The sequence below is a fragment of the Periplaneta americana genome, chromosome 8, assembly GCF_040183065.1.
Source record: "Periplaneta americana isolate PAMFEO1 chromosome 8, P.americana_PAMFEO1_priV1, whole genome shotgun sequence".
In the NCBI taxonomy this organism is placed as follows: domain Eukaryota; kingdom Metazoa; phylum Arthropoda; class Insecta; order Blattodea; family Blattidae; genus Periplaneta; species Periplaneta americana.
Window position 1 is genome coordinate 81,333,288 of NC_091124.1, and position 26,713 is coordinate 81,360,000.

The window sequence follows — 26,713 nt, forward strand, 5'->3', positions numbered from 1 at the left end:
CTCTCCCTATTTACCTTGTTCTCTTTATAATCCTCCTGTTATCCTTGTATTTCTTCACTCTCCTTGTATTCCCATATTCTCCTTATATTCTCCTTGAATACCCTACTTCTTATATATCTCTCTTTATTCTTATATTCCCCGTTTTTTTTCTTGTATTTACTTCGTTCTCTCATATTCCTCCTGTTGTCTTTGTATCCTCTTTATTCGCCTTCAAATTTATACAGATGGATCTCTAAATCCTAATAATGGGACATCAGGAGCAGGGTATTATATTCCAAAATATCAAGAAAGTTATTTCATACCGTGTTCATCCTCCTCCAGTCTTGACACTGAATTGCTAGCTATTGATGCTGCTCTTCATTGTGTTATTCAAATTTCTGAAAAATCTATTTGCATACTTACCGACTCCAAGGGAGCTATATTTAATATAATTAAATATGTACCAAACCTATACGCACATAGAATTATTCCAATTCAGAAACAACTAAGTAAACTAAAAAAACTCCAGAAGGGAATAACATTTCAATGGATACCTAGTCACTGTGGTATACCTGGAAACGAGAAAGTCGATAATATTGCAAAACAGGCAACATATTTGCAACCAAGACCTCTTCAAGTGATATCTGTATCCAGTGCTTTTTGCTTCAGTAAAGTCTCATTTTATAAACCTATGGATCAACAATTGGCTTTCTTCTGACAAAGAAAAAATTTTACAGTCTGTACAAAAGAAACCAAATGACCTCGAAATGTATAAAAACTTGCCCAGACATGTTCAAACATTTTTAACAAGAGCCAGAACAGGTCACATTGTCACTCAATTGTACCTACACCGATTTCACATTTCTGATACTCCTACTTGTCTCTTGTGTAATAATCATGATGAAGATCTGGAACATTTTCTTCTATACTGTCCATCCATAAACCACAGAAGAAGTAAATTAAAATCATCAGTACCAGTTGCAGAAGACACAGCCCTGCAGTATATATTAACTACACCCCAACTCTGGCTACTAGCAACAGACATCTATAATCAGCACCGATCAAAATACCCCTGATTTCTCGTACAAACAACAACTGAATAGACTACAGTGAACTATAATGGACTTTGTGTTGTCAGCAAACAACTGGATACATTAAGAAGATTGATTGATTGATTGATTGATTGATTGATTGATTGATTGATTGATTGATTGATTGATTGATTGATTGATTGATTGATTGATTGATTGATTCGCTTTGCACTCCCATTTCTCCTTACATTCTCCTTGTTCTCCTTACATCCTCTACTTCTTCTATTAATCTATATCTCCTTATATCCTTCTTTCTTCATGAATTATCCTTGTTCTCTTTATATTTCTTATGTTATCGTTGTATTTTCTTCATTCTCCTTGTACTCCCATTAACTGATTTTGTTCTCCACGTTCTCCTTATTCACTTCACTTATTTTATTACTCTCTTTCTCCTTATATTCCCCGTTTTCTTCCTGTATTTAATCTTGTTCTCTTTATATTCCTCCTCTTACACTAGTATTCTCTTACTTATCTTTGTACTCCCATTTTCTCCTTACAATCTCCTTCTTTCTCCTTATATCCCTTACTTCTTACATTAATTTTTATCTTCTTTCACTCTTTTCTTCCTGTAATTACTTTGTTCTCTTTATGTTCCTCCTGTTATCCTTGTATTCTCTTTGTTTTCTTTGTATTTCAATTTTCTCTTTATATCCAATATTTATTATAATTATCTATTTCTCCTTATATTCCCATTTTCTCCTTGTATTTATATTGTTCTCTTTATATTCCCCTGTTATCCTTGTATTCCCTTAATTCTCCTTGTATTCCCATTTTCTTCTTATATCCTCCTTCTTCTTTTTACATCCCCTACTAATTAATACAAGTCATACAATATTAATCTCTTTCTCCTTAATCCCACTTTTCTGCCTGTATATGCCTTGTTCTCTTTTTTATTCCTCCTGTTACCCTTATATTCACTTTACTATCCCATTTGCTCATTACAATTTCCATGTTCTCCTTATATTCCCTTCTTATATTAATCTTTCTCATTATATTTCTCCTAATCTCCCTGTATTTACTTTGTTCTCTTTAGATTCCTCCTGTTATCCTTTGCTTTTCTTATTCTCTTTTTATACTCCTTGTTCTTCTTATATTCCATATTTCAGATATTAATGTCTCTTTTCCTATATTACTACTTTTCTCCCCATATTTACCTTGTTCTCCTCATATTCCTCTAGCTCTACTTGTATTCTCTGGATATCACTGTCTTAAATTCCAATTTTGTTCTTATATTTTCTACTTCTCCTTATATCCCCCCACTTCCTATTTTATTCTCTCCTCCTTATAATTTCTTTTTCCTCTTTGTATTATCCTTGTTCTCTTTATACTCTCCAGTTATCCTAGTATTCTCTTCATTCTCCCTGTATTCCAATTATCTTTTTGTATTCTTCATGTTATTCTTATATCCTCTACTTCTTATATTACTTCGTTTCTGCTTATATTCTCATGGTCTTTCTGTATTTACCTTGTTCTCTTTATATTACTCACCTTATCTGTATATTCTCTTCGTTATCTTTGTATTACTACCATCTCCTTCCATTCTCATTGTTCTTATATTCTCTATTACTTATATTTGTCTCTACCTCTTTATAATCCCCCTTTTCTCCCAGTATTTACTTTGTTCTCCTTATATTCCTCTTGTTATCCTTGTATTCTCTTTATTCTCCTAGTATTCCCATGTCCTCCTTATATTCTCCTTGCTCTCCTTATATCCCCTACTTCTTATAATAATCTCTTTCTGCTTACATTACCCCTTTTCTCCCTGTATTAACGTTTTTATCTTTATTTTCCTTCTGTTATCCTAATCATTCTCCATGTATTCACATTATCTCATTCTATTGTCCACACCTGTGGAGTAACGGTCAGAGCGTCTGGCCGCGAAACCAGGTGGCCCAGGTTCGAATCCCAGTAGGGGCAAGTTACCTGGTTGAGGTTTTTTCCGGGGTTTTCCCTCAACCCAATACGAGTAAACGCTGGATAACTTTCGGTGCTGGACCCCGGACTCATTTCACCGGCATTATCACCTTCATTTCATTCAGACGCTAAATAACCTAGATGTTGATACAGCGTTGTATAATAATCCCCCCCCCCAAATTATCTCATCCTATTATCCATCGTCTCCTTATGTCCCTAACCTCTAATTCCCACTTTCATCCCTGTGTTTACCTTGTTCTCTGTATATTGCTTATGTTATCCTTATATTCTTTTATTGTTTTTGTATTCCCAGTTTCTCCTTATATTGTCCTTGAACTCCTTATATCCTCTAGTTCTTATATTAATCCCTTTCTCCTTATATTCCCCCTCTTCTTTCTGTATTAACTTAGTTCTTTTGGATTCCTACAATTATGTTTGTATTCTCTTTTTTCTCCTTCTATTCACATTTTGCCTTCCTATTTTCCTTGTCCTTATATTCCCCACTTATTATATTAATCTCTTTGTCTTTATATTCCCTCTACTCTTCCCTATTTACTTTGTTATCTTTATGTTCCTGCAATTATACTTGTACACTTCTTATTATCCTTGTATTCTCCTTGTTCTCCCTATATCCACTATTTCCGACATTAATCTTTTTCTTCTTATATTTCAAATTTTCTCCCTGTATTTATCTTGTTCTTTTTATATTCCTCCTGTTATACTTGAATTTTCTTCAAGCACCTTCCATTCAGAACTTTCTTCTTATATTTACCTTGAACTCATATCCCCTACCACTTACATTACACTTCCCCCTTATGTGCCCCATTTTGTCCCTTTATTATCCTTGTAATCTTTTTATTCCTCCTGTTATACTTGTATTCTCTCCATTCTCCCTGTTTTCCCATTATCTTCTTCTTTTCTCCATGTTCTCCTTATATCGCCTACTTCTTATATTAATCTCTTTCTCCATATATTCCTTCTTGTTCTCCTTGTATTTCCCTTGTTCTCTTTATATTCCCCCTTGTTCTCCTTGTATTTCCCTTGTTCTCTTTACATTGCTTCTTGTTCTCCTTGTATTTAATTTGTTCTCTTTATATTCCCTCTTGTTCTCCTTGTATTTCCCTTGTTCTCTTTATATTCCCTTTTATTATCCCTGTATTTCCCTTGTCCTCTTTATATTCCCTCTTGGTCTCCTTGTATTTCCCTTGTTCTCTTTATATTCCCTCTTGTTCTCCATGTATTTCCCTTGTTCTCTTTATATTCCCTTTTATTATCCCTTTATTTCCCTTGTACTCTTTATATTCCCTCTGGTTCTCCTTGTGTTTCCCTTGATCTCGTTATATTGCCTCTTCTTCTCCTTGTATTTCCCTTGTCCTCTTTATATTCCCTCTTGTACTCCTTGTATTTACCTTGTTCTCTTTATATTTCCTCTTGTTCTCCTTGTATTTCGCTTGTTCTCTTTATATTCCCCCTTGTTCTCCTTGTATTTCCCTTGTCTTCTTTATATTCCCTCTTGTTCTACTTGTATTTCCCTTGTTATCTTTATATTGCCTCTTGTTCTCCTTGTATTTCCCTTGTTCTCTTTATATTCCCTCTTGTTCTCCTTGTATTTCCCTTGTCTTCTTTATATTCCCTCTTGTTCTCCTTGTATTTCCCTTGTTCTCTTTATATTGCCTCTTGTTCTCCTTGTATTTCCCTTGTCTTCTTTATATTCCCTCTTGTTCTCCTTGTATTTCCCTTGTTCTCTTTATATTGCCTCTTGTTCTCCTTGTATTTCCCTTGTCTTCTTTATATTCCCTCTTGTTCTCCTTGTATTTCCCTTGTTCTCTTTATATTGCCTCTTGTTCTCCTTGTATTTCCCTTGTCTTCTTTATATTCCCTCTTGTTCTCCTTGTATTTCCCTTGTTCTCTTTATATTGCCTCTTCTTCTCATTGTATTTCCCTTGTCTTCTTTATATTCCCTCTTGTTCTCCTTGTATTTCCCTTGTTCTCTTTATATTGCCTCTTGTTCTCCTTGTATTTCCCTTGTCTTCTTTATATTCCCTCTTGTTCTCCTTGTATTTCCCTTGTCTTCTTTATATTCCCTCTTGTTCTCCTTGTATTTCCCTTGTCTTCTTTATATTGCCTCTTGTTCTCCTTGTATTTCCCCTGTCTTCTTTATATTCCCTCTTGTTCTCCTTGTATTTCCCTTGTTCTCTTTATATTGCCTCTTGTTCTCCTTGTATTTCCCTTGTCTTCTTTATATTCCCTCTTGTTCTCCTTGTATTTCCCTTGTTCTCTTTATATTGCCTCTTGTTCTCCTTGTATTTCCCTTGTCTTCTTTATATTCCCTCTTGTTCTCCTTGTATTTCCCTTGTTCTCTTTATATTGCCTCTTGTTCTCCTTGTATTTCCCTTGTCTTCTTTATATTCCCTCTTCATCTCCTTGTATTTCCCTTGTTCTCTTTATATTATCTCTTCTTCTCCTTGTATTTCTTTTGTTCTTTTTATATTTCCTCTTGTTCTCCTTGTATTTCCCTTGTTCTCTTTATATTGCCTCTTGTTCTCCTTGTATTTCCCTTGTCTTCTTTATATTCCCTCTTGTTCTCCTTGTATTTCCCTTGTCTTCTTTATATTCCTTCTTGTTCTCCTTGTATTTCCCTTGTCTTCTTTATATTGCCTCTTGTTCTCCTTGTATTTCCCTTGTCTTCTTTATATTCCCTCTTGTTCTCCTTGTATTTCCCTTGTTCTCTTTATATTGCCTCTTGTTCTCCTTGTATTTCCCTTGTCTTCTTTATATTCCCTCTTGTTCTCCTTGTATTTCCCTTGTTCTCTTTATATTGCCTCTTGTTCTCCTTGTATTTCCCTTGTCTTCTTTATATTCCCTCTTGTTCTCCTTGTATTTCCCTTGTTCTCCTTATATTGCCTCTTGTTCTCCTTGTATTTCCCTTGTCTTCTTTATATTCCCTCTTTTTCTCCTTGTATTTCCCTTGTTCTCTTTATATTGCCTCTTGTTCTCCTTGTATTTCCCTTGTCTTCTTTATATTCCCTCTTCTTCTCCTTGTATTTCCCTTGTTCTCTTTATATTATCTCTTCTTTTCCTTGTATTTCTTTTGTTCTTTTTATATTTCCTCTTGTTCTCCTTGTATTTCCCTTGTTCTCTTTATATTGCCTCTTGTTCTCCTTGTATATCCCTTGTCTTCTTTATATTCCCTCTAGTTCTCTTGTATTTCCCTTGTTCTTTTTATATTCCCTCTTCTTCTCCTTGTATTTCCCTTGTTCTCTTTATATTCTCTCTTCTTCTCCTTGTATTTCCCCTGTTCCCTTTATATTCCCTCTTCTTCTCCTTGTATTTCCCTTGTTCTTTTTATATTCCCTCTTCTTCTCCTTGTATTTCCCTTGTTCTTTTTATATTCCCTCTTCTTCTCCTTGTATTTCCCTTGTCCTTTTTATATTTTCTCTTGTTCTCCTTGTATTTACCTTTTTCTATTTATTTTCCCTTTTCTTCTCCTTGTATTTCCGTTGTTCTCTTTACATTCCCTCTTGATCTCGTTTTATTTCCCTTGTTATCTCTATATTGCCTCTTGTTCTCCTTGTATTCCCCCTCTTCTCTTTATATTCCCTCTTCTTCTCCTTGTATTTCCCTTGTTCTTTTTATATTTCCTCTTGATCTCCTTGTATTTATCTTGTTCTCTTTATATTCCCTCTTGTTCTCCTTGTATTTCCCTTGTTCTCTTTATATTCCCTCTTGTTCTTTTTGTATTCCCCTTGTTCTCTTTATAATTCCCTTTTTTTCTCCTTGTGTTTTCCTAATTCTAATAATCGCTTGTGTTCCTTGTATGCCCTTTGTTCTTTGTTTATTATCCTTGTCCACCTTATATTCCCATTGTTCTCCTTTTATTGACCTTGCCTTCGTTATATTTTCCTTAGGCCTATTATATTCCCCTGTTCTCTTAAGTATTCCCTCGACATATTTGTCGTCCTCGGCGGTGATTTCAACATAGTGGTAGGCCTACAACACAATGAAGAACGCAGCCTTCCTTGACATTGTCCTGTTCAATTATTACGACTTTAGGTAGGTGCGTTTCATTTCTGCGACTAATATTATTATATTGTACTATAAGTTATGTCAATTTTTTTGTGATACTTTTTGTTATTACATTAGTCTATCGGCAATAAGCATACTGATATGAATAATGATTTCTGACATCATCATTCTAATATCCTATAATGAAGCAGACTGTCTTTACTTCGTTTCCACTTTTCCAGATATTTTACTTGCTTAGCTAACTTTATTAATTATACTGTTTTAGCTGGTACTTATGAGCCGTTCAGAGCAAAAGTGGTGTAAGTCAAAATTGGTTAATGAGGTTTAAAGTAAAAATTTGTAAAATACAGCGCAAAGTAGCAATTAATATGGCCTAATTGCTATCCACTGACTACTAATAGTTTAAATAAATTGAATATTAATTGCTACTTTGCGCTGTAGTTTACAGAATGTTTACTTGTAACTCTCATTACCCATTTTTGACTTACACCACTTCTGCTCTGAAAGGTTCATATAATTTATTTTACCTGTTGTGCTAGTTTTACTCATTGTCAGAATACATAGGAGACCTACTGCTTTATTTCTCACCATTTAAGATTAAAAATTATTTAAAGTTAATTGCAAACGAGAATGTACGTTATTTAAACAATTCAGAGATACTTACAGCACTTAAAACAGTTGTTTTCTTTCTTGTGTATGCGAACTGATGCCATTATTTCTTGCGAGCTTCATATATATTCTGAATCCACGTGTGGTCTGAGATGTAGAAAAGTCAAATAGTCCAGTAGACGTCAAAAGCCTCCGCGAAATTGAAGCAGAGGGTTTTTGTAAATTCATCAACCGCAATGGCCGTAAGACGTTTATGCCTTAAGAAAAACGAAAGCGTCATAATATTCATCATAATGAACATAGAGTGCAAATTGGAACATTCCGATTACTTTAAAAACAATAATATTATATGTGGATTTAATAGAATTCCACACAAGAAAATAGTTAAGTTATATTCCGTCATCAGTAACCAATTAGAATATGTGTTTATTGCACGCGACTGAAAGCTTCCCTTTTCCCTTTTTCGTGTCATATAATTTGTGAAGTTATTCCAAATCCTGTTAGTTAAAGTTTTTTTTTTTAATGTACATTAATTTGACGTTCATGAATACACTTGTTGAAGAATGTGATGTCTAGTCCCTCGGGCTTATCAGGTTACTCGTATACAAACTGGAGCTGGCTCTATCAGAAGCTGAGGCATGATGACCCACCTGTTCGCATCGAATTCACCATGTTACCCACGCCACCTGTCGGATTTGAACAACCATTGTACATTTAGAGCGCTCAAAGGTCCAAAGCATGACTAAGTACAGTATACGAAACTGTTCCGGTTCGAGCCCTCGTAAAGCCAAGTCAAGCTGAGAGTCATTGTATAGCACTACTAGAAACAAGTTTATAAAGCTGTGTCCGCGGCTGGAAAAATATGTGAAGTCGAAGGTGAAGGTGTAGTTAGTGAGTGTGTAGCACGACGTTGGTTTCAGAGTTTGAATAATGAAGGAGGCAGTATTTAAGATTTACGACGTTCTGGACGATCTAACCTAGCCGTCATCAGCACAGTGCACCATCGGGCTAGCGTCCCTTACGTCAGTCCCGCTAGTATATTCGTGGCTGCAGTGGCGAGGTTTCGTTCGAGAAATTACGTCAGCAATAATAGTTTAACGATGGACACAATATTCACGCACGCATTAAAATAAACATATTTTATATAATTAATAAACACTCAGAATTTTCGTTTATAATGTCAATAACCTAAAAATATAGGTCTCGTCTGAAATTATTTGAGGAGTCCAGTGAAAGAAGTGGACAAGCCACAAATCCTGATATGTAGAATATCTCATTATTTTACTGGGAGTTTTACCTTTCATCTGAGCTCAAGACTAAATAATATGAATGATGAGAACCTGAGATAGATAGATCCGAGGAATTGGTACCGTACAAACGGTTTTTCGAAAATGTAGTAATTTAATATCTGCCGAAATTCGATTTCTAAAAAAGAATATACACAGATCAAATTCATTTTAGAGTTAAAAGCGGCCCAAAAATAAAAAAAAAAAAAAAAAATTGAGATAGCAATAAGAAATCTTGCAGTAGAATGGCTGTTGCTAGGCCAGGAAAATGAAACAAGACAGCTTCAGTCCACATAATAATAATAATAATAATAATAATAATAATAATAATAATACTAATAATAATAATAATAATAGTAATACCAATAATAAACCAATAATAAATATAAAGGCTACTATAATATTCTTTCCATTTTTCTGAATTTTAAAGTATGACATACTAGGGTTTAATCAGCACAAATGTTATTTACGTAATAAAACTATTTTTATTAAATTTCAAAACTCACGACTAACTCGAAAACTTTAAGCAGTGGAAAAATATATAAAATAAATTTGAAATTACCGCGATGATTTCTATGAGAATCCATTATGTCTAACAGAAAAAGTTCAGTCACTCTGTTTACGGAAGTCCGCCAGGAGAAAATACTCTTTTCTTTAAGTCACCGTAACACGGAAACTAGTAAATATTTTGAATAGCAACCGTTTTTAAAACTAATTTTCATTCTTTCTAAATATTTCTCTCACTTTGACCCTCCATCTAAAGTGGAAAAAAAAAGTTTGCCGCTTACCATCTTTTGAGGTTATCAATGTCTATTTTGAACAGATCACTTCTAAGTTAGTATTTTTTTTCTCACTTTCCAAAAAATATTTTGATGTCGAATGTTTTTCTATGCTTTCCTTAGACATTTATCTACGAATCCTAAAAAATTCAGCGCGATTGAGTATCGTAGGAGCTACGATGATAATGTTTAACGGTGCGGCAAATAGTGTCGTCGTCCAGAGTTACTGATCGTTCTCCCTCTCCCTTTTGCGGTGCATATTCCGATACACTCCTTACCCGATACCCATTTCAGCGAGTGCTAACGACCACTGATCTAACCTATGAAATCTTGGGAATATACGAAGGGTTTTGGAAAGAAATTCACAAAAATGTGCTCGTAGGTTATCAGAAGAACCTCGTGCTTCAAAAGATAAAATGTATTGCTACATTAAGACGCTTAGAAAATCATACAGAAGTTATAGATTTGTATATTACTTATTTTGAGATAGTAGCTGTAAATATGTGGTCTTCATAGAAAAAATGTGTCAAGGATAATGTTTAGGTGTTTAAGGAGTTCAGCCCGTGACGATTTAATTCACTAAACATAAATCACCTCCGTGAAAACACACGACGGTTTAATGAAAACGGATTAACGAAAATGTTGCTTGACATATTAAATATTCAACATTAAGTTCCCAATATTAATCATGCACATGTGAATACGTGTCTGCATGTTTTTTGAGAAGTAAGGTGTTTTTAATGGCTAATATCTTTGTTATTTTCATACAACTTCCAAAAATGCTGGCACTGCATTTTTACACAACAAATGACATTGTCATAGAAACGAGTTTGCTTTCATACATGCATTAATATTCTGTTTGAATCTGAAAATTGCAACGAATTGACTGAGGTACGAATGTGCTTTACTAATTTATATTTGTGTTAAGAAATGGTGTTGCCTCTGCAAACTCCTATAGTATATATTCAATATTATTAACAATGCAGAAATACTTGCTCAACAGCCTTTCCGAGGCATTGCATTCATAATGGCTTATGAATTGGCCTATGCAATTTGAGTTCTTCCCGGAAGCTTGTGTCAAAGTATTTAAAGAATGTTGATCAATTAAAGATGCTAAGAAATCAGAAAGACCTACAGTGACTAAAATGTAACAATTGCCGAAGTTTCACGAGAAAAACAGAAAATTGCTTACGAGAACAACTTTGGAGTACGTAGTATCAATAAAATTGCAAGGCGTCCGGAGATGAGCAGTACAAGAATGTTTTATTTATTTATTCGAATAACAGGTACATAGATTACTTATCTTTGACCTAAACACAACCTCAAGATTAAAATAATTAACTTGATACTACTTAAAATTAAATCTAATAAAGGAACTAAACAAAAATCTTAAAGAACTAAAAACTAGGAACTAAACAGTGGCATGAGGCTTCTCGCTTCCCAGTATCTGGCACATTCTGTCAGTGATTTTAGAGCTGGGCAGCGTTGGAGATGATCCATATTCATCGCTTCTTGAAGGTCATAAAGGGTACAGGTTGGATGTTGATAAATACCGAAACAGTGGAGATACTGAGCCAAGCAATGTAGATCTACCTGCTCGTGGTGCACCCTGGACGCTTACTAGCGACAAAAAGATTCATTCATTTCATTCATTTATTATCTTCCATAGATCTTACATGAGCAATGAAGCTTAAAGATGTGGAACAAGTCAAAATTTTACAATATCACAATTACAATATTTACAATATTTTACAATTTTACTATTGTAGAAATTTTATACAATGATGAGGTGCGGTCCGAGGATTCGCCAAAAGATTACCCGGCATTTGCTTTTTGGTTGGGGAAAACCTCGGATAAACCCAACCAGGTAATCAAATCAAAGGGAGAAATGAAGCGATGCCGAGGACTCGCCAATGACACGCACACACGCATTACAAGAATGTAGCGAAAACTAAATACATCTCAAACTAAAATTAAAATGTTTTTGGAACTGAAACAAGGGCATAAATTTGAAAAATGTTTTTCCTATGCAAACGGTAGCTGAAATTCAGGTAAGTTCACAGTGGCTAAATGATGTGTTTTGTACAGACGAGCACATTTCCAACTCAATGGTGTAAATGTCCATAAATATAGGATTTGATGTATCACTAATCCCTCTTCATTCAAACAGACAAGGAGACCTACGCTTCACCTCCGTGACACATATTCTCTCTCTTCAGGCGGATGTGACCCTGAGAGGAAAAGTGCACGCTCTGTGCGGAAATCTGTCCAAGAACTACCGAGACGTTGCTTGTCACCCGGCTCCCGACGCCTTCAACCCATGCGAGGACCTGATGGGTAACTGGGGGCTGCGCGGCGCCGTGTGGCTGGTGGCCGTTGCGGCTCTGGTGGGGAACTTGGCCGTGCTGCTGGTGCTGTTGAGCTCCCGCTTCCGCATGACCGTGCCCAAGTTCCTGATGTGCAACCTGGCACTGGCCGACCTCTGCATGGGCGTCTACCTGCTGCTCATCGCCTGCATGGACGCGCGCTCCATCGGCGCCTACTTCAACCACGCCATCGACTGGCAGATTGGTGAGTATGGTGGAGTGAATCTATACATGAAATTGTTTATCCGTTTTCTAAATGTAATAGCTGCAAAAATCTGTATTTTAACTTAACTTAGGAATGTAAAAAATATGGAGTTTCTATATGTAATTTTTGAGGTGTCCCAATTTTCTTAAAATTATAATTTTTTTATCCCTTTGCAGGATATTTGTTATATTATTTTGTTTTTCATTACATAGCTAATGAATTGCTGTAAAATCACATATTGGAACTTTATTTGGAAGACTCTAAATTGGGGTTGCAGTACACAGTATTTTTGAGGAGATCCAAAGGGACAAAATATAACAAAATATGACAAAAATTCCATTTCAGCTCATTTATTTTTTTAGTTAGAATTTATTCTTGTTTTTTTCATTTATTTCTGAGTAGTATCTAAATCAACAGGTCCAATTATTATCATCCTTTCTGTTCTTTGCTTTATTTATTTATTTAATTTCTTCCTGTAACCACTACAGGTTGTCATCGACAAAGAGTACCATGATACAATAGAGTAAATGCCTTGAGGCCTAGTGATACATTGTTGTTAGAGTGAAAAATAACAATTTGAATTATATTGAAACACATGATATTAAACGAAGTAACGTCAAGGAGATGCGAATTAGTCATGGTCCATATGTATGATGCCTGAAAATAGCTATTGAGCCTTTGAGTGCTGCAATTGTTAGATCTCTTAAAATATTTTTATGCAGGCCAAAAGATTTACAGAAGTCGACTAGGAACCTGGGTATGGTCCCACGGCTCCTGTCATTAGTCCCGTAATGACGATGGATTCCAGATTCTTTCTTTCTTATTTGTTTTGAAACACAATTAGGCCTACAGTATTTTTTTTTTTTTTGCATTTGCAACTGCATATATCAAATAGTTTGTTTGCTTCTTCTTTGAATTTTGCAATGTTGTCATTTTAGTTGTCACTATGTCGTTTCTTACAAGGCTTATTTAAGTTTGTGTATTGATCATGGTAAGCACGAATCAGTTGTAATACTCTTATACGACTGACTTACGGAATTTATGCATTTACCCGAATGTCCTTAGTTTTGATAGCAACTCTTTCTGAAATCTCTTCAACAGTAGAATCTTTTGAATTCAGATTTTAATTCATTTTTGAACCATAGATAATATTTCATTACGTCATGATAGGTAGGTAATTGTGATGGGTTCAGCCTCTCTGGCATCGCGAATACAGGGTATAAGGTTAGATTTCTTGTATTAATTGGAGATATTCTGATTTAAATACCCTGCAACATAAAAGGAATGAATTTCCATTAATTTTATTATATTAGGGAAGAGTCGGGTAGTATCGGACATCGGGTAATATCGGACATCGGGTAGTATCGGACAGTGCGTTTTTTTCATCTACCACCATATGGTAGTACCTGAATGACATGGTTACGTTTCTCTATGCGACATTACTGAAACGTAACCATATCAATCAGGTACTATCATCGTGAGGTAGATGAAAGAAACTCACTGTCCGATATTACCCCATGTCCGATACTACCCGACTCTCCCCTAATTATGTCATACCAAACAGATTTGTCATTCCCAATTTTCTTATAAATTGAGATTTTTGTGACACTTCAAGATGAAACAATAGGGGAGCAAAAATGTGCACAGCCTTTTAACATCTATTTTTAACATGTTCCTGCTAGCCTCTGTTAGTCTTTCCTATTTTCTGCCTGCCACCTAAATCTCCACATATGATCCATATATCTTCATGTCGTCTATCATCTGATATCTTCTTCTGCTCCAATCTCTTCTCCCGTACACCATTCCTTCGAGTGCATCCTTCAGAAGACAGTTTGTTCTCAATCAGTCATTCGTCCTGGTTGGCGCAGTTGGCCTTCTATGCCCGAGATTGCGGGTTCGATCCCGGGCCAGGTTGATGGCATTTGAGTGTGTTTAAATGCGACAGACTCATGCCAGTAAATTTACTGGCATGTAAAAGAACTCCTGCGGGACAAAATTCCGGCACACCGACGACGCTGATATAACCTCGGCAGTTTTGAGCGTCGTTAAATAAAACATAACATTTTTAACATTCAACCAGTGATCCAGCCAATTCCTTTTCCTCTTCCTGATCAGTTTCAGCATCATTCTTTCTTCACTCACTCTTTCCAATACAGCTTCGTTTCTTATACTGTGTGTCCACTTCACACTCTCCATCCTTCACCAGTCCACATTTAAAATGTTTCTGATCGCTTCTCTTCACTTCGTCGTAATGTCCATGTTTCTGCCCCTACAATGCCACACTTCACACATAGCACTTCGCTAGTATCTTGCTTAGTTCTGTATCCAGAATTCCGCAGAAGAAAGCTTCCTTTGCTATTGCCATCCTCCTTTTTGACTTCCTAGCAGCACCTCTTGTTACTGCTTATAGTACACCCCAAGTATTTGAAGCTCTCCACTTGCTCTACTGCCTTATTTAGAATTCATAAGTTTACCTTCTTTATTTTTCTTCCTATGACCATGTTCTTCGTCTTGTTGGCATTTATCTTCACTCCATACTGTCACAGCTACCATTTAGCTTCAGTAGTACATCCCTTAGTATCATCTCCTCTTCTGCTAACAACGCCATATCAGCAAATCTTTTGCACTTTATTATTCTTTCTCCTACTATCACTCCTCCCATGTTCTGAAAACAGTTCTTCACTAAATCGCCGTTGTCCTGTTACAAGAGACTTCCATTTCGATTAACTAACGTTAGGTACCTTCTCTCGACTTAATGAGCACGTTTTAGCTGTTGAGAATGAAGATTCGCATCGACTGCACTTCCGTTTGAAGCAAACTGACTTCCTGAAACGAATACTTGGAATTGGCAGAAGCACAGCTAATTGCGGGAGTTTGGGCTTCAAAACGAAGTAATTAATGTGAAAGTTAGGGTGATAAAATACTGGTTAAAAATTATATTTGGGGATCAGTCGCTTTTACGGTCGATTTGATACAATATTCAACAAAGAGATAGGTGTGAAAAAGGGTGGGTTTATAAACTGCAGAGAGGGTTGGATCGTATAGGAATGGGATGGGTATGGGATAAAGGAGATAATAATAGAAGAAATGTATGGCGTAATGTGAAGCTGCGTTTAATTGATATCGAGAGGCAAGAGATTGAGCTCCAATGTTCGGAAAATTCCTCACTACATTTACAACCAGATTTAATGCTTAACTGGGGGAGGTGTGACTGCATAAATTCTTGTAACAAAGACAGAGCAGGTTTAGCGTGGCTATCATTGGGAGCATGGAAGGATAATAAAATTGTCAACGAAGGAGAACGCCTTTGTCCACTGTGCGGGGAAAAGAACTCCTGGAGACATTTTATTGCAGTGTTTCGAATTGGAACATATCCGGAAAAATACCTACCACCCTCGATGCTAAGTCAGAATAGGAGTTCGCGAGCATGTCTTGACCTCATGGGGAATAGACAATGCTCACATAAGACTGGATTCTTCCTCTTGAAGGCGAGACAGATTAGAACTTCAGCTGTTGAAATTTGTGATGCGAACTGACGAAGGGATAATGGTAACTACTCAATTATACACTTTTATGTCTGTTTTAGGTTAGGATATATTATACAATGTGTTTTGTTTGTGCCATTTTCTTTTTAATACAGGGTTGTTGAATCTAATCGTAGGTGAGGGAGGGGGTGAAACCTACAAAGTAGGACTTGTTTTACACAGCACGTACAGTCAGAAGACCCGTGCTTTGGATTTAAGAGAAAATTATGATAATATAGTATATCTGTATGTATAATATTGCTCAATAAATCCATCTATCTATTTTTAAAAAAACTGCAAGTGAATCACACTTTTAAACTTCCACCAGGTACATAACATCACTTTGAGGCCGAACCGCTATTGTTTAACGACGACTTTGGTAGGCTGACGAGGATCGAACCACTCACTGTTTTGAAATATCGGGGTTGCGGTTATATATATATATATATATATATATATATATATATATATATATATATCTACCCACCCACTTTTCAACAATTGTGAGAATTCCCCTGATGAATCTATTATGCACGAGATTAGCTTTAAGCTGAAGACAGATATCCTCCTACATTGAGCCTGTTCAGATGTCAATAATTCATCGTATATAGATCTATAACTTCTGTATGTTTTTCTAAGCGTTTTAATATGGTGATGTATTGTATCTTTTGAAGGACTAAGTTCTTGTGACAACCTACGAGTATACTTTAGTGAATTCAATTTCATTATTGACAGCTCTGGAACCATCGTTATGCTACATCCTCATTAACGATACCTTCCCTCTCAAATTTACTTATTTTACGAGCCGAAAACAGTTTTATAATCTTGTTTCAGTTAATAGTATTATTAGTATTAGTATTTATTTATTTAACCTGGTAGAGATAAGGTCGTCAGGCCTTCTCTGCCCCTCTACCAGGAGATTCCAACTATAATATGAAGAATAAAATTACATACAATTAGTATTAAATTTACAATTACAATTACAATAAAAATCAAAGTACGAAAAGATTACTTGACTAATGAAAGCTAGATAATTTATCATAGAAAAACAAAGAATATTTTATATTTACTGAATTACAAATTAAACCTAGAATAACAAGAGAGGCATGGATATTGAAATATTTTGTGATAGATTAAGAAAACTATTTACAAGAAATCAATTACTGACCAAGTGCCTAGTAAGTTTGCGTTTGAATTCAATTTTATTTCGACAGTCCCTGATGCTAGCGGGTAGCGAATTCCAGAGTCTTGGCAGGGCTATTGTGAAAGAGGATGAGTATGAGTAGGTGCGATGGGATGGTATTGTTAATAGTTTAGAGGAACTCTAGACTCAAACTTTATCACCTCAATTTTATATAATTTATATTAAAAATTGACGACTGTCACATTGGCACAATACACAATAATAACGGTAGCGTTCTGTCAGTAATTGCATTACTAAAGTAAGGGAAATCATTGAAATTCTACAAAACATGAAACTTAGAAAGTCGTCTTACTTATGAGAGGACCTAATAGTTTAACTAAATCATCGCATTTTCAGTTCGCATTTTATTCCTCAAACAAATTTTTGATGTAGAAAGAAGTAGCTCAAAAATATTTTTTTATAAATATTTAATTTAATTTATTTAAATTAATTAATTAATTTATTTATTTAATCTAACAGGATTAAGGCCATAAGGCCTTCTCTTCCATCCTACCAGATAGCACATATAAATACAAGAAAGAAATACAGAAACTGATGAAAATAATACAAGTACATTAAAGCCCTATAGAGGGTCAACAGGGTCAAAAGAACACTATAGAGCTCCCATCGAGCTAATACAAGAATAAAAAAAAAGAAAACATAGATAGCAATGATGATAGTGATAACTGATAATAATAATAATAATAATAATAACAACAACAACAACAACAACAACAATAATAATAATAATAATAATAATAATAGTAATAAATACTTTACATAATAACTGTCAATTTTACAACAGCATAGTTACACTATTTATTATATGTCATGGGTTAAGCCGAAGTTGCGCAACCTGACAGGTGATCAACAAGCAATTCCATGAACTAGAACGTGATTTTTTAATTTGAATTTGAATTTTGATATTGTCGGACAGTCTCTGACATGGTCAGGGAGAGACTTCCAGAGGCGTGGAATCGATATGCTGAAAGATGATGAGTAGAAGGATGTTCTGTGCAGAGGAATAGAGAGAAGGTACATGTTCTGGGTTCGAAGTAGTGGAAGGTAAACAAACGAGATGCTAAGTAAGAGGGTGTGGAGGTGTGGATGATTTTAAATAGTAATAAGAGGATGTTGAAGAATCTTCTTTCTTTAAGTGGATTGCAAGGCAACAATTCTAGTGACGGTGTTACATGATCGAATTTTCTAATGTTACAAACGAAACGAACGCAGATATTGTGAACACGCTGTAGTCTGTGGGCAAGATCAGTATTGTTTATTGTTTTCCATGATATTATTAGACCAATTTTCTGTTGCTTCTTTGCTATTGTCACTGATTCAAATTACCAGCCATCACTATGGCCAATGTTGAGAAGAAAGTGTAAAAATTAATTTTAAATGCCGTGTAAAATACGCGTAAAATGCGTAACCTATGTCATGAATATAGAAATGTAATAAATTCAAAACTTGCTCTAATACATTATAAGCAAAGTGTTAAATTGCTACTCGAATCCCCAGGCTACCAGCATGTATTATTTGCGATAATTCATTCGAGCTCTTCGTATTAAGTCTTCATTTCTTCTATCCTTTAAAACGATAAGTCGACACCACATAGTGTTTCCTTGTGTTGCTTTGATACTTGTCGATACAAGTTCCAGTGTTTACCAGTCATCAAAGTCTGCCGACTGTTTTCATGATGTGCATTTTGTCACTGTGTTTCTCACGGTTCCCACCAGCCATCTTTTGTCTTTATATTTTTTTGCTGGACTCTTTATATCATTGTGGTAAATTACCACTGGTAATGAATAGTATATTTGTGCGTAATACTGACTTCGTTCATTTTTATTTCATACGCTGACCGAAGAAGTCCTGTTCACTTACAGAGGCCAATATTAAAAGAGGAAAAACAAAATTTGTTGTCGTTTTGAGAACTCTACGTGGACTTTCCCAGAGACGGCACCTTTGACTTTTACTGTACACTCTAGATTGTTCATGATCATATGAAGGATTCAAAGCCATAGTAGGCCAAGCGCCATTTATTAAAAACGGAGAAAGCAAGGTTTAAAATTAAGTGAATACCATAGTTTAATTAAGATTGACGTATCATTTAGTTTTAATGTGTATACGTTATATTACTTGCTATATGTTTCCATTTAATTATGGTAATAACTTCATTTTAACCCTTGTTTTCTACGGTTTTAGTAAATGGCGCTTGGCCCACTATGGTTCTGAACGCTTCATATTGTGAGCTGATAGCTCAGAATTAAGAGGAAAAAAGTATGAAATGACATAGTCAACTCACACTATAATTCCGAAGCGTTCAGTAAGAGTACATAGTCAATGATTTTGAAGTTAGTAAGATCCTGAATTAAAAATGAAAGTTGAAGACGGCATGTCGTACGCAGAAAGATCTTTGTATAGGAAATTTAGTATAACGAACTTGGTTTTATTCCCCCCCCCCAAAAAAAAACTTGAAAATAATAACTGCACAAAATGTAGGGTGAAGTTGCCCATTTCCGTGATACTCCTAATCCGTGATACTTTTTTAAAATTGAATGTCAGTCAAAGTTTTGACGTTCGAACGTAGCTCCAGACATCTTTCTCGAAAGAGTGCATCTTTCGCCTACTTTTGAGACATCGGTGAACTTCATAGCAAGATACCCAATCCCGTGACATTCAGTGAAAAAAACGTATCACGGAATTAGGCAACTTTACCCTACATTTTGGTTCGATTATTAAAAATACAACACAGCGTCTTGAAGCACAACTAAATGTAACTAATTAATTTACTGTCATAAAAATAATTTATTAAACAGCTTAGAAATTTGTATGTATTAATTTTTCTACGCGACGTTATTTACGTGTAATTTATGTAAAATATATACCACATAATTTATGCTGCCAACCCCATGACACATCCTTCATCACTCTGAACTAAAATGACTTTGTTTCTGTACGTCGCAGGACCTGGTTGTCAGGTGGCGGGCTTCCTCACCGTCTTCGCCAGCGAGTTATCCATCTTCACACTGACAGTGATCACCAGTGAGCGTTGGTACACCATCACGTACGCCATCCACCTCAACAAGAGACTCAAACTCAGCACCGCAGGCAAGATCATGGCCGTGGGCTGGTTGTACGCCATCACCATGGCTGCCCTGCCCCTAGTTGGTGTCAGTGGCTACTCTAAAACCAGGTTCCTACTGTTTATCGTACTTCTTAGGTTACGTACCCAAGCTTTATATATCTATATATATAATTTGAACTGGTAATGGAAATTACGGGAAAACGGCTGAACGGATTTTAATAAATGACCACTCATTTTGAAGCTAGGAACTCAAAGTTATTCAGAAAAGTAGTAGTTTTCAGTGAAATGTCAATTTTTCAACATAATTTTCCTATTTTCCAAAATCCATCTGTCGTCAGTTTTGAGAACTAGCTAATTGCATTTCAGAATAAAACAAAACACACACTACAGTAAACAATATTACACGGAGGCCATGATCTGCAAGAATGCTGACATATTTAGAGCTCAAATTAATTGGTTATTAAAACCTTAACTTACTAAAAATAATTTACAGGTTCGATTCTGTGGTGTGTAATTTTTTGAGTACATTAAAAACTACAAAACTTGAAGTGGTTTGATGACATTATTACCATTAGAAATGAAATATTATTGTAGTTAATGCCATGATGTGACTATTTTTCATTAATTATACATATTAATGCTGTATTGATGATATGAAAGTTAAACGTTTTGGGGTTATATAAGTCTATGTCGAGAATAACTTAAATTATATTTTTATTTATATTTTTTACTGAGTGGCGGCTATATAGTATATATAGTATATGTTACTGAAAGCTATAAAACTTACGTAAGATAATAATATTATTAAAAATCAAATATTTTTATAGTTATTAATCAAGTGGGGTTGGGTCTTTTTCATATATTTAATGGTGGTGTGGTGTAGATATTTATATGCGTGGTTCTCTTCAGTATTGGCTCGAGAGAGAGTATCTTTCATTGTTATGGAAGCAAATAACTTTCAGAATGTCTGGTATTCTTCATTGAAAATAAATCTGAAAAATGTTTATTTGAACTTCTAATGAACTTAATTTGAAGCATTTGCTGCACAAGCCACGAGTGTATATATATATATATATATATATATATATATATATATATCATTCTTGTTTTAAATTCCTGCAATAAGGTCACATTCTGCGCATGTGTCTTATATGGGTCTGTACCCGTCACATAACAAGCGATAAAAATTTTTTCTTTAACTATTAAACTATAATATGTGTAGTTTCAGTCTACAACTTATCAGTCTATATTAATGCAGAAATAATTTTCACTTTTATTACATTGCAAAGTTATATTTTCACAATATTTTCTACTTATTTAAAAAGTCATCTTTAGGTGGAGAACACAATGAATGGCACATTGAACACAGTTGATGTACAGTGAGAGAACTTTTGTGCATATTATAAAATTGAACATTAAAAACATTATAAAATTATGTGAATACTAGAGTGGTTCTGAGTCATTTCGGCATGCAATAAGTAACATTTAATAAAACTTGTATTAAATGAAATAAGTATAATAATCCTGCAATAACTGTCTTATTAACCTAAGAATAATACAAAAGTTACATTAGGTCATTACACAATCAAAATGTGACGAGCGCTTTCGCCTATTAAGATGCCTAATACTGTGACGCAACCTAAGATGGCGGACCAAGGTCGTTGGTTGTTAACAATACAAACTTTAGAACCTTTACTACAATATCCATTACAAAGATTTGGCAGTTATTACGAATTCAAGGATGTATTAAAATTTTAACATGCCTTTGCAATTATTTTATAGCAGAAAAATGAGCTGTTTTCTCGCTTTTCTTCTTCTCACAACAAGAACACGTGGCAAAATGAGTTAGCTTACACTCTACAGACATTAAACTGTCTCAGTGATCATGAAGTCATGCGCGTGGCGTTCTCTCTTGAAAGAATGTGAACCTACAAAGAAATAAGCATCTTACCCCAATAGTCATCTCCCCCCGATTCACTCTATATGGTGTAAACAATATAAGTTGCGAAAATTATATAGACAGCACAAAATGTCTAGTGACATTTAATAATTATTTATTATAATTTAATTTTTAATTTGTAAAATACTATTTTTTTAAGATTGATAGTAACCCAATATTTATTTACATTTCAACTGATTGCAAATTACGTTGTGCCCAACACATACAATACACAACAGTGTAACAAACAACTGCTTCAGGATACGTATCGGAGAAAATAAACAATGACTTTATTCTCACTTTAAAAAATTATACTTACAAAACACTTTTTTTTCTGGGGAAACCTTGATAGTTACAGTTATTGTACTTCTTTCTTCTGTCATTTATGCTAGTCACCGATATTTTCTGAAGTCTGATTGTAATATGTTTCTAGTCAGCGATGTATTCAATGAATGGGGGGAAAGGAACTGGCCACCCACCCCGTTATCTCCTGGCTTAGCTGTCTCATGAATGATGCCTTCCTTATTTGTGTCACTTATGAGGTTCAAATCTCTCTTCGGACAGTTGACTGTAAAACAACACTTGGCAGTTTGTATCGTTTACACCCTGTTTAGCAGGAGAAGAATAGCCTATATAATTATATAACACAAACCATTTACTCTACAGTAATTAGGATTACCATGAGAAGAAATTCTATAGGAGGACATGGAATCTAAAATAAGAGGACGTTGCTGAAAAAGGAGGACTTTTCAAAAATTGGTATGAACAAAATTAAAGATAAAAATAATAGCTCACCTTAGTTTTCTCACTAGTTGCTGGGTCAGTAGTACAGCTGTACTTATTAGTGGAGCCTACTTTGTGCAGAAGAGCCTGAAGAGACAAACTTCTATCTTGTAGCAAACAACTATGGAACTATTCACAGGACATGCCCTTGAAATTATATTTCACCATGATATCTCTGACTGTCTCCATTAGCATGCGATTTTGTTCTTTTGTCCATTGAGCAGATATTAGAGAAAATATTTTCTCAACACTTCCATTGTGACTTGGGATAAATAAATAGAATTGACATATTTCTAAAAGTTCTCAGAAAGTTTCAGAACTCGCAAAATTATTGGAATTGAAGAATTTGCACCATTGCTTATTTAAACTTAAATCTTTGTCTAAATTAACTTGATTGGCATATCTTTGTACATTGTAGAATAAAATTGATAAAAGGGTTTAGAATCATGAATAGAGTGACATTTTTAGAGTGTAAGAATTCAATACATGTCAATAAGATAAAGATATAAAGATAGCCTATTGTGACCCATGAAGGGCAAAGGCCTCCTTAAATAAGGGAAAGCTCTATTTGCCTAACGTGATGAGCTAGTTCACGTTAGACGTGATATTTAAGTCTAGGAACTTGAATTTCTTTAACAACGATTCTCTCACTGCCTTTCACAACTTCCTGTCTATGCACAAATGTCCCTCGAGTAGTTCCCACTTTATTCTGTCTCTTACCTCTCTGGACCACTGTTGACCTGCCTGTTCTCTGAAGAAGTCTGCCCATCTCCGCCGAGGTCTGCCTTGAAGTCTCCTTCCTATACGGGGGTCCCAATAGGTCATCATATTTTATTTTTTTTATGTACTCCAGCTTCAACCATTGAAGGCAGTTAAATTTTTTCATAGGTTTTCACCATTTGTTTAGATATTCTATGCATAATATCGCATATTATTCAATATTCATATTAATTCTACTTGAAATGCAGAATGCCGGACATTTCAATTTTTTAATGCCTGCCGGAAAGGATAAAATGATTAAAAAAGAGGGCATTTCCTCCTTTTGCCGGACAGATGGTAACCCTAACAGTAAGTAATACTTTGTCACATTTGTGTACAGTATCTGTCTGCCGATGGAGAACAAAGATCCAGGCGACCTTGCCTACCTGGTGACTCTCCTCTCTTTCAACGGCTTGGCGTTCTGGGTGATCTGCGCATGCTACGGCCGTATGTACTGCTCCATCAGGGGCGGTCAGGACGCAGTGGCGGCCCTCGCACGCTCGGACATGACAGTTGCGAAGCGCATGGCACTCCTTGTCTTCACGGACTTCGCGTGCTGGGCGCCCATCGCCTTCTTCGGACTGACGGCGTTGGCCGGCTACCCGCTCATCGACGTGCCGCACACGAAGATCTTGCTCGTCTTCTTCTACCCGCTCAACTCCTGCGCCAACCCGTACTTGTACGCACTGCTAACGCAACAATACCGTCGAGACCTCTTCATCCTGCTCAGCCGCTACGGACTCTGTTCTCAGAGGGCAGCCAGGTAGGGAATTGACGCTTTCTTTGCTTATCTCCTATCTTTTGTTTCCTGTCTGTTGTTTCTATGCTTCTTTTATTTATTATTTATTAATTAATAGTTAAAAAGTACATAAACTTAATAATTAAAACTGATATATGCACAAATAGTGATTATATAGTGTTAAAACCCGAAATCAGTTAAAACCACTTTCAACTAGTAAAAAATAGTTTTAAAAACGTTATAATAGAAAGCGAGTCTTCGTAAAATCTAGAATCAATGACAGGTTAGGTTAGGTTTGTTTAGGTTTTTGGTTTGTTAAGCTTTTATCAAACAGAAACCTAAACTTACCAAACCTAACCCGTCATTGATTCTAGATATTACGAATCCTCGCTTTCTATCTACCTACATATGCTTACACTAGTTTTTACTAGTTGAAACTGGTTTTGACAGATTTCGGTTTTTTAACGGTAACATATACAATAAGTATACAATTTAACAACAAATTTTCTGTCATATAACTATTCAATTTATGTTGGTTTAACTTACACTTACTTCTGGTTTTAGTGCAAGTTTTCACCCTATCGCATTTATTTTAAACATTCAAACTTCTTTACTTGCTAAGTTTGAAATTATCTTTTTTAACTCTCAGGTATATGAGGGGTTCTTAACCAGAGTGGACCAAGTCCGTTTGGAATAGTTCTGAGAAATTAAGTCTTAAAGTTCCTGGTTCACGCTTAGCAACCTTCACCTTCCATAGGAAATGCTGCCCTCTGTGGAGTAACAAATGAGTTATGGACTATATTTGGTATGGCAATGAATAAATCTAAGTTTTCTTGATCCAAGATTGTATTAATCCACAAACTGATCACTGGTGAACTTGGTCCACTCTGGTTGTGAGCCCCTCATATGGAGAGCAGTGTCTAACCTTGCGCATTCGCTTGTCAGAAAAATCGTCTACGTAACCTCAATACAGCTGTCAGCTTACTTGTTTAAACACATTTGTCAATCTAATTACATGATCAACATCAATTCCACTTTAATCAAATTCAATCGCATGCACTCATCATAGCTGTTATGTTTCTAATAAATTTATAACTTAGTACAATCCTGTCTAATTAGAAGTATAGTATTTAACACTTTATAATGTTTTAATCTTTTGATCGTTTCTATGTTTCTCCTCCTATATTTCCTCTTTCTATTCCTTCTTTCTTACATATACCTTACATTTACCTTATTTTCATTCTTCTAAACCACACACTTTTCTAATGTTCTTCTCCTGTATTATTTCTCATTTCCGCCTGTAATTTCTGTTTATATTTCTCCTGCTCATATTTCATCATCTTTTCCTCCTTAACTTCCCATAATTTCTATTTCTAGTACTTCATTCTCCTTCTTCCCTCTTATACTTTTCCAAACTGTTATTTTTCATTTGAGTTCTACATTCGATATTTTCTTCTTACATCACTTCTTTTTCTCATATTTTCCCCCATCTATTGCTTCTCCTCCGCTTATTATTTTACCTTCCATTATTATACATATTCTACAAATGGTTTCTAGAGAACCCGGGGGTTCATTGCCACCCTCACATAAGCCCGCCATTGGTCCCTATCCTGAGCAAGATTAATCCAGTTCCTAGCATCATATCCCAACTCCCTCAAATCCATTTTTATATTATCCTCCCATCTACGTCACGGCCTCCCCAAAGGTCTTTTTCCCTCTCGCCTTCCAACCAACACTCTATATGCACACTCCTCTAATATTTCTCCTGCTATTCTTATTCTTATCCTATATTTTTCCTTTCTATTTCATCTTGTTCTTATACTCACCGCCCTATTCCTTCTTCTCCTATCCACTCTCTTTCTATTACTTCTTCTCTTCTTATACTATTGTATTACTTTCCTTCGTATATTTTCTATTTATATTGCTTCTTCTTTTCGTATACATTTCCCATCTATCCCTTCTTCTCATCGTATACATTTCCCATCTATCCCTTCTTCTCCTCGTATACATTTCCCATCTATCCCTTCTTCTCCTCGTATACATTTCCCATCTATCCCTTCTTCTCATCGTATACATTTCCCATCTATCCCTTCTTCTCCTCGTATACATTTCCCATCTATCCCTTCTTCTCCTCGTATACATTTCCCATCTATCCCTTCTTCTCATCGCTTACATTTCCCATCTATCCCTTCTTCTCATCGTATACATTTCCCATCTATCCCTTCTTCTCATCGTATACATTTCCCATCTATCCCTTCTTCTCATCGTATACATTTCCCATCTATCCCTTCTTCTCCTCGTATACATTTCCCATCTATCCCTTCTTCTCATCGTATACATTTCCCATCTATCCCTTCTTCTCCTCGTATGCATTTCCCATCTTTCCCTTCTTCTCCTCGTATACATTTCCCATCTATCCCTTCTTCTCATATACATTTCCTATCTA

At 35.4% G+C, this 26,713-nt stretch overlaps 1 protein-coding gene across 1 annotated transcript in view; it reads left to right on the plus strand.

The window, feature by feature from the left end:
• Positions 1-26,713, plus strand: part of LOC138704227 (follicle-stimulating hormone receptor-like) — a 1,032,731-nt gene that overhangs the window by 995,369 nt on the left and 10,649 nt on the right. The window contains exons 14-16 of the mRNA XM_069832108.1: positions 11,904-12,255; positions 19,927-20,155; positions 23,869-24,291. Coding sequence (XP_069688209.1) covers positions 11,904-12,255; positions 19,927-20,155; positions 23,869-24,291 — 1,004 coding nt within the window. The remainder of the gene's footprint in view (positions 1-11,903; positions 12,256-19,926; positions 20,156-23,868; positions 24,292-26,713) is intronic.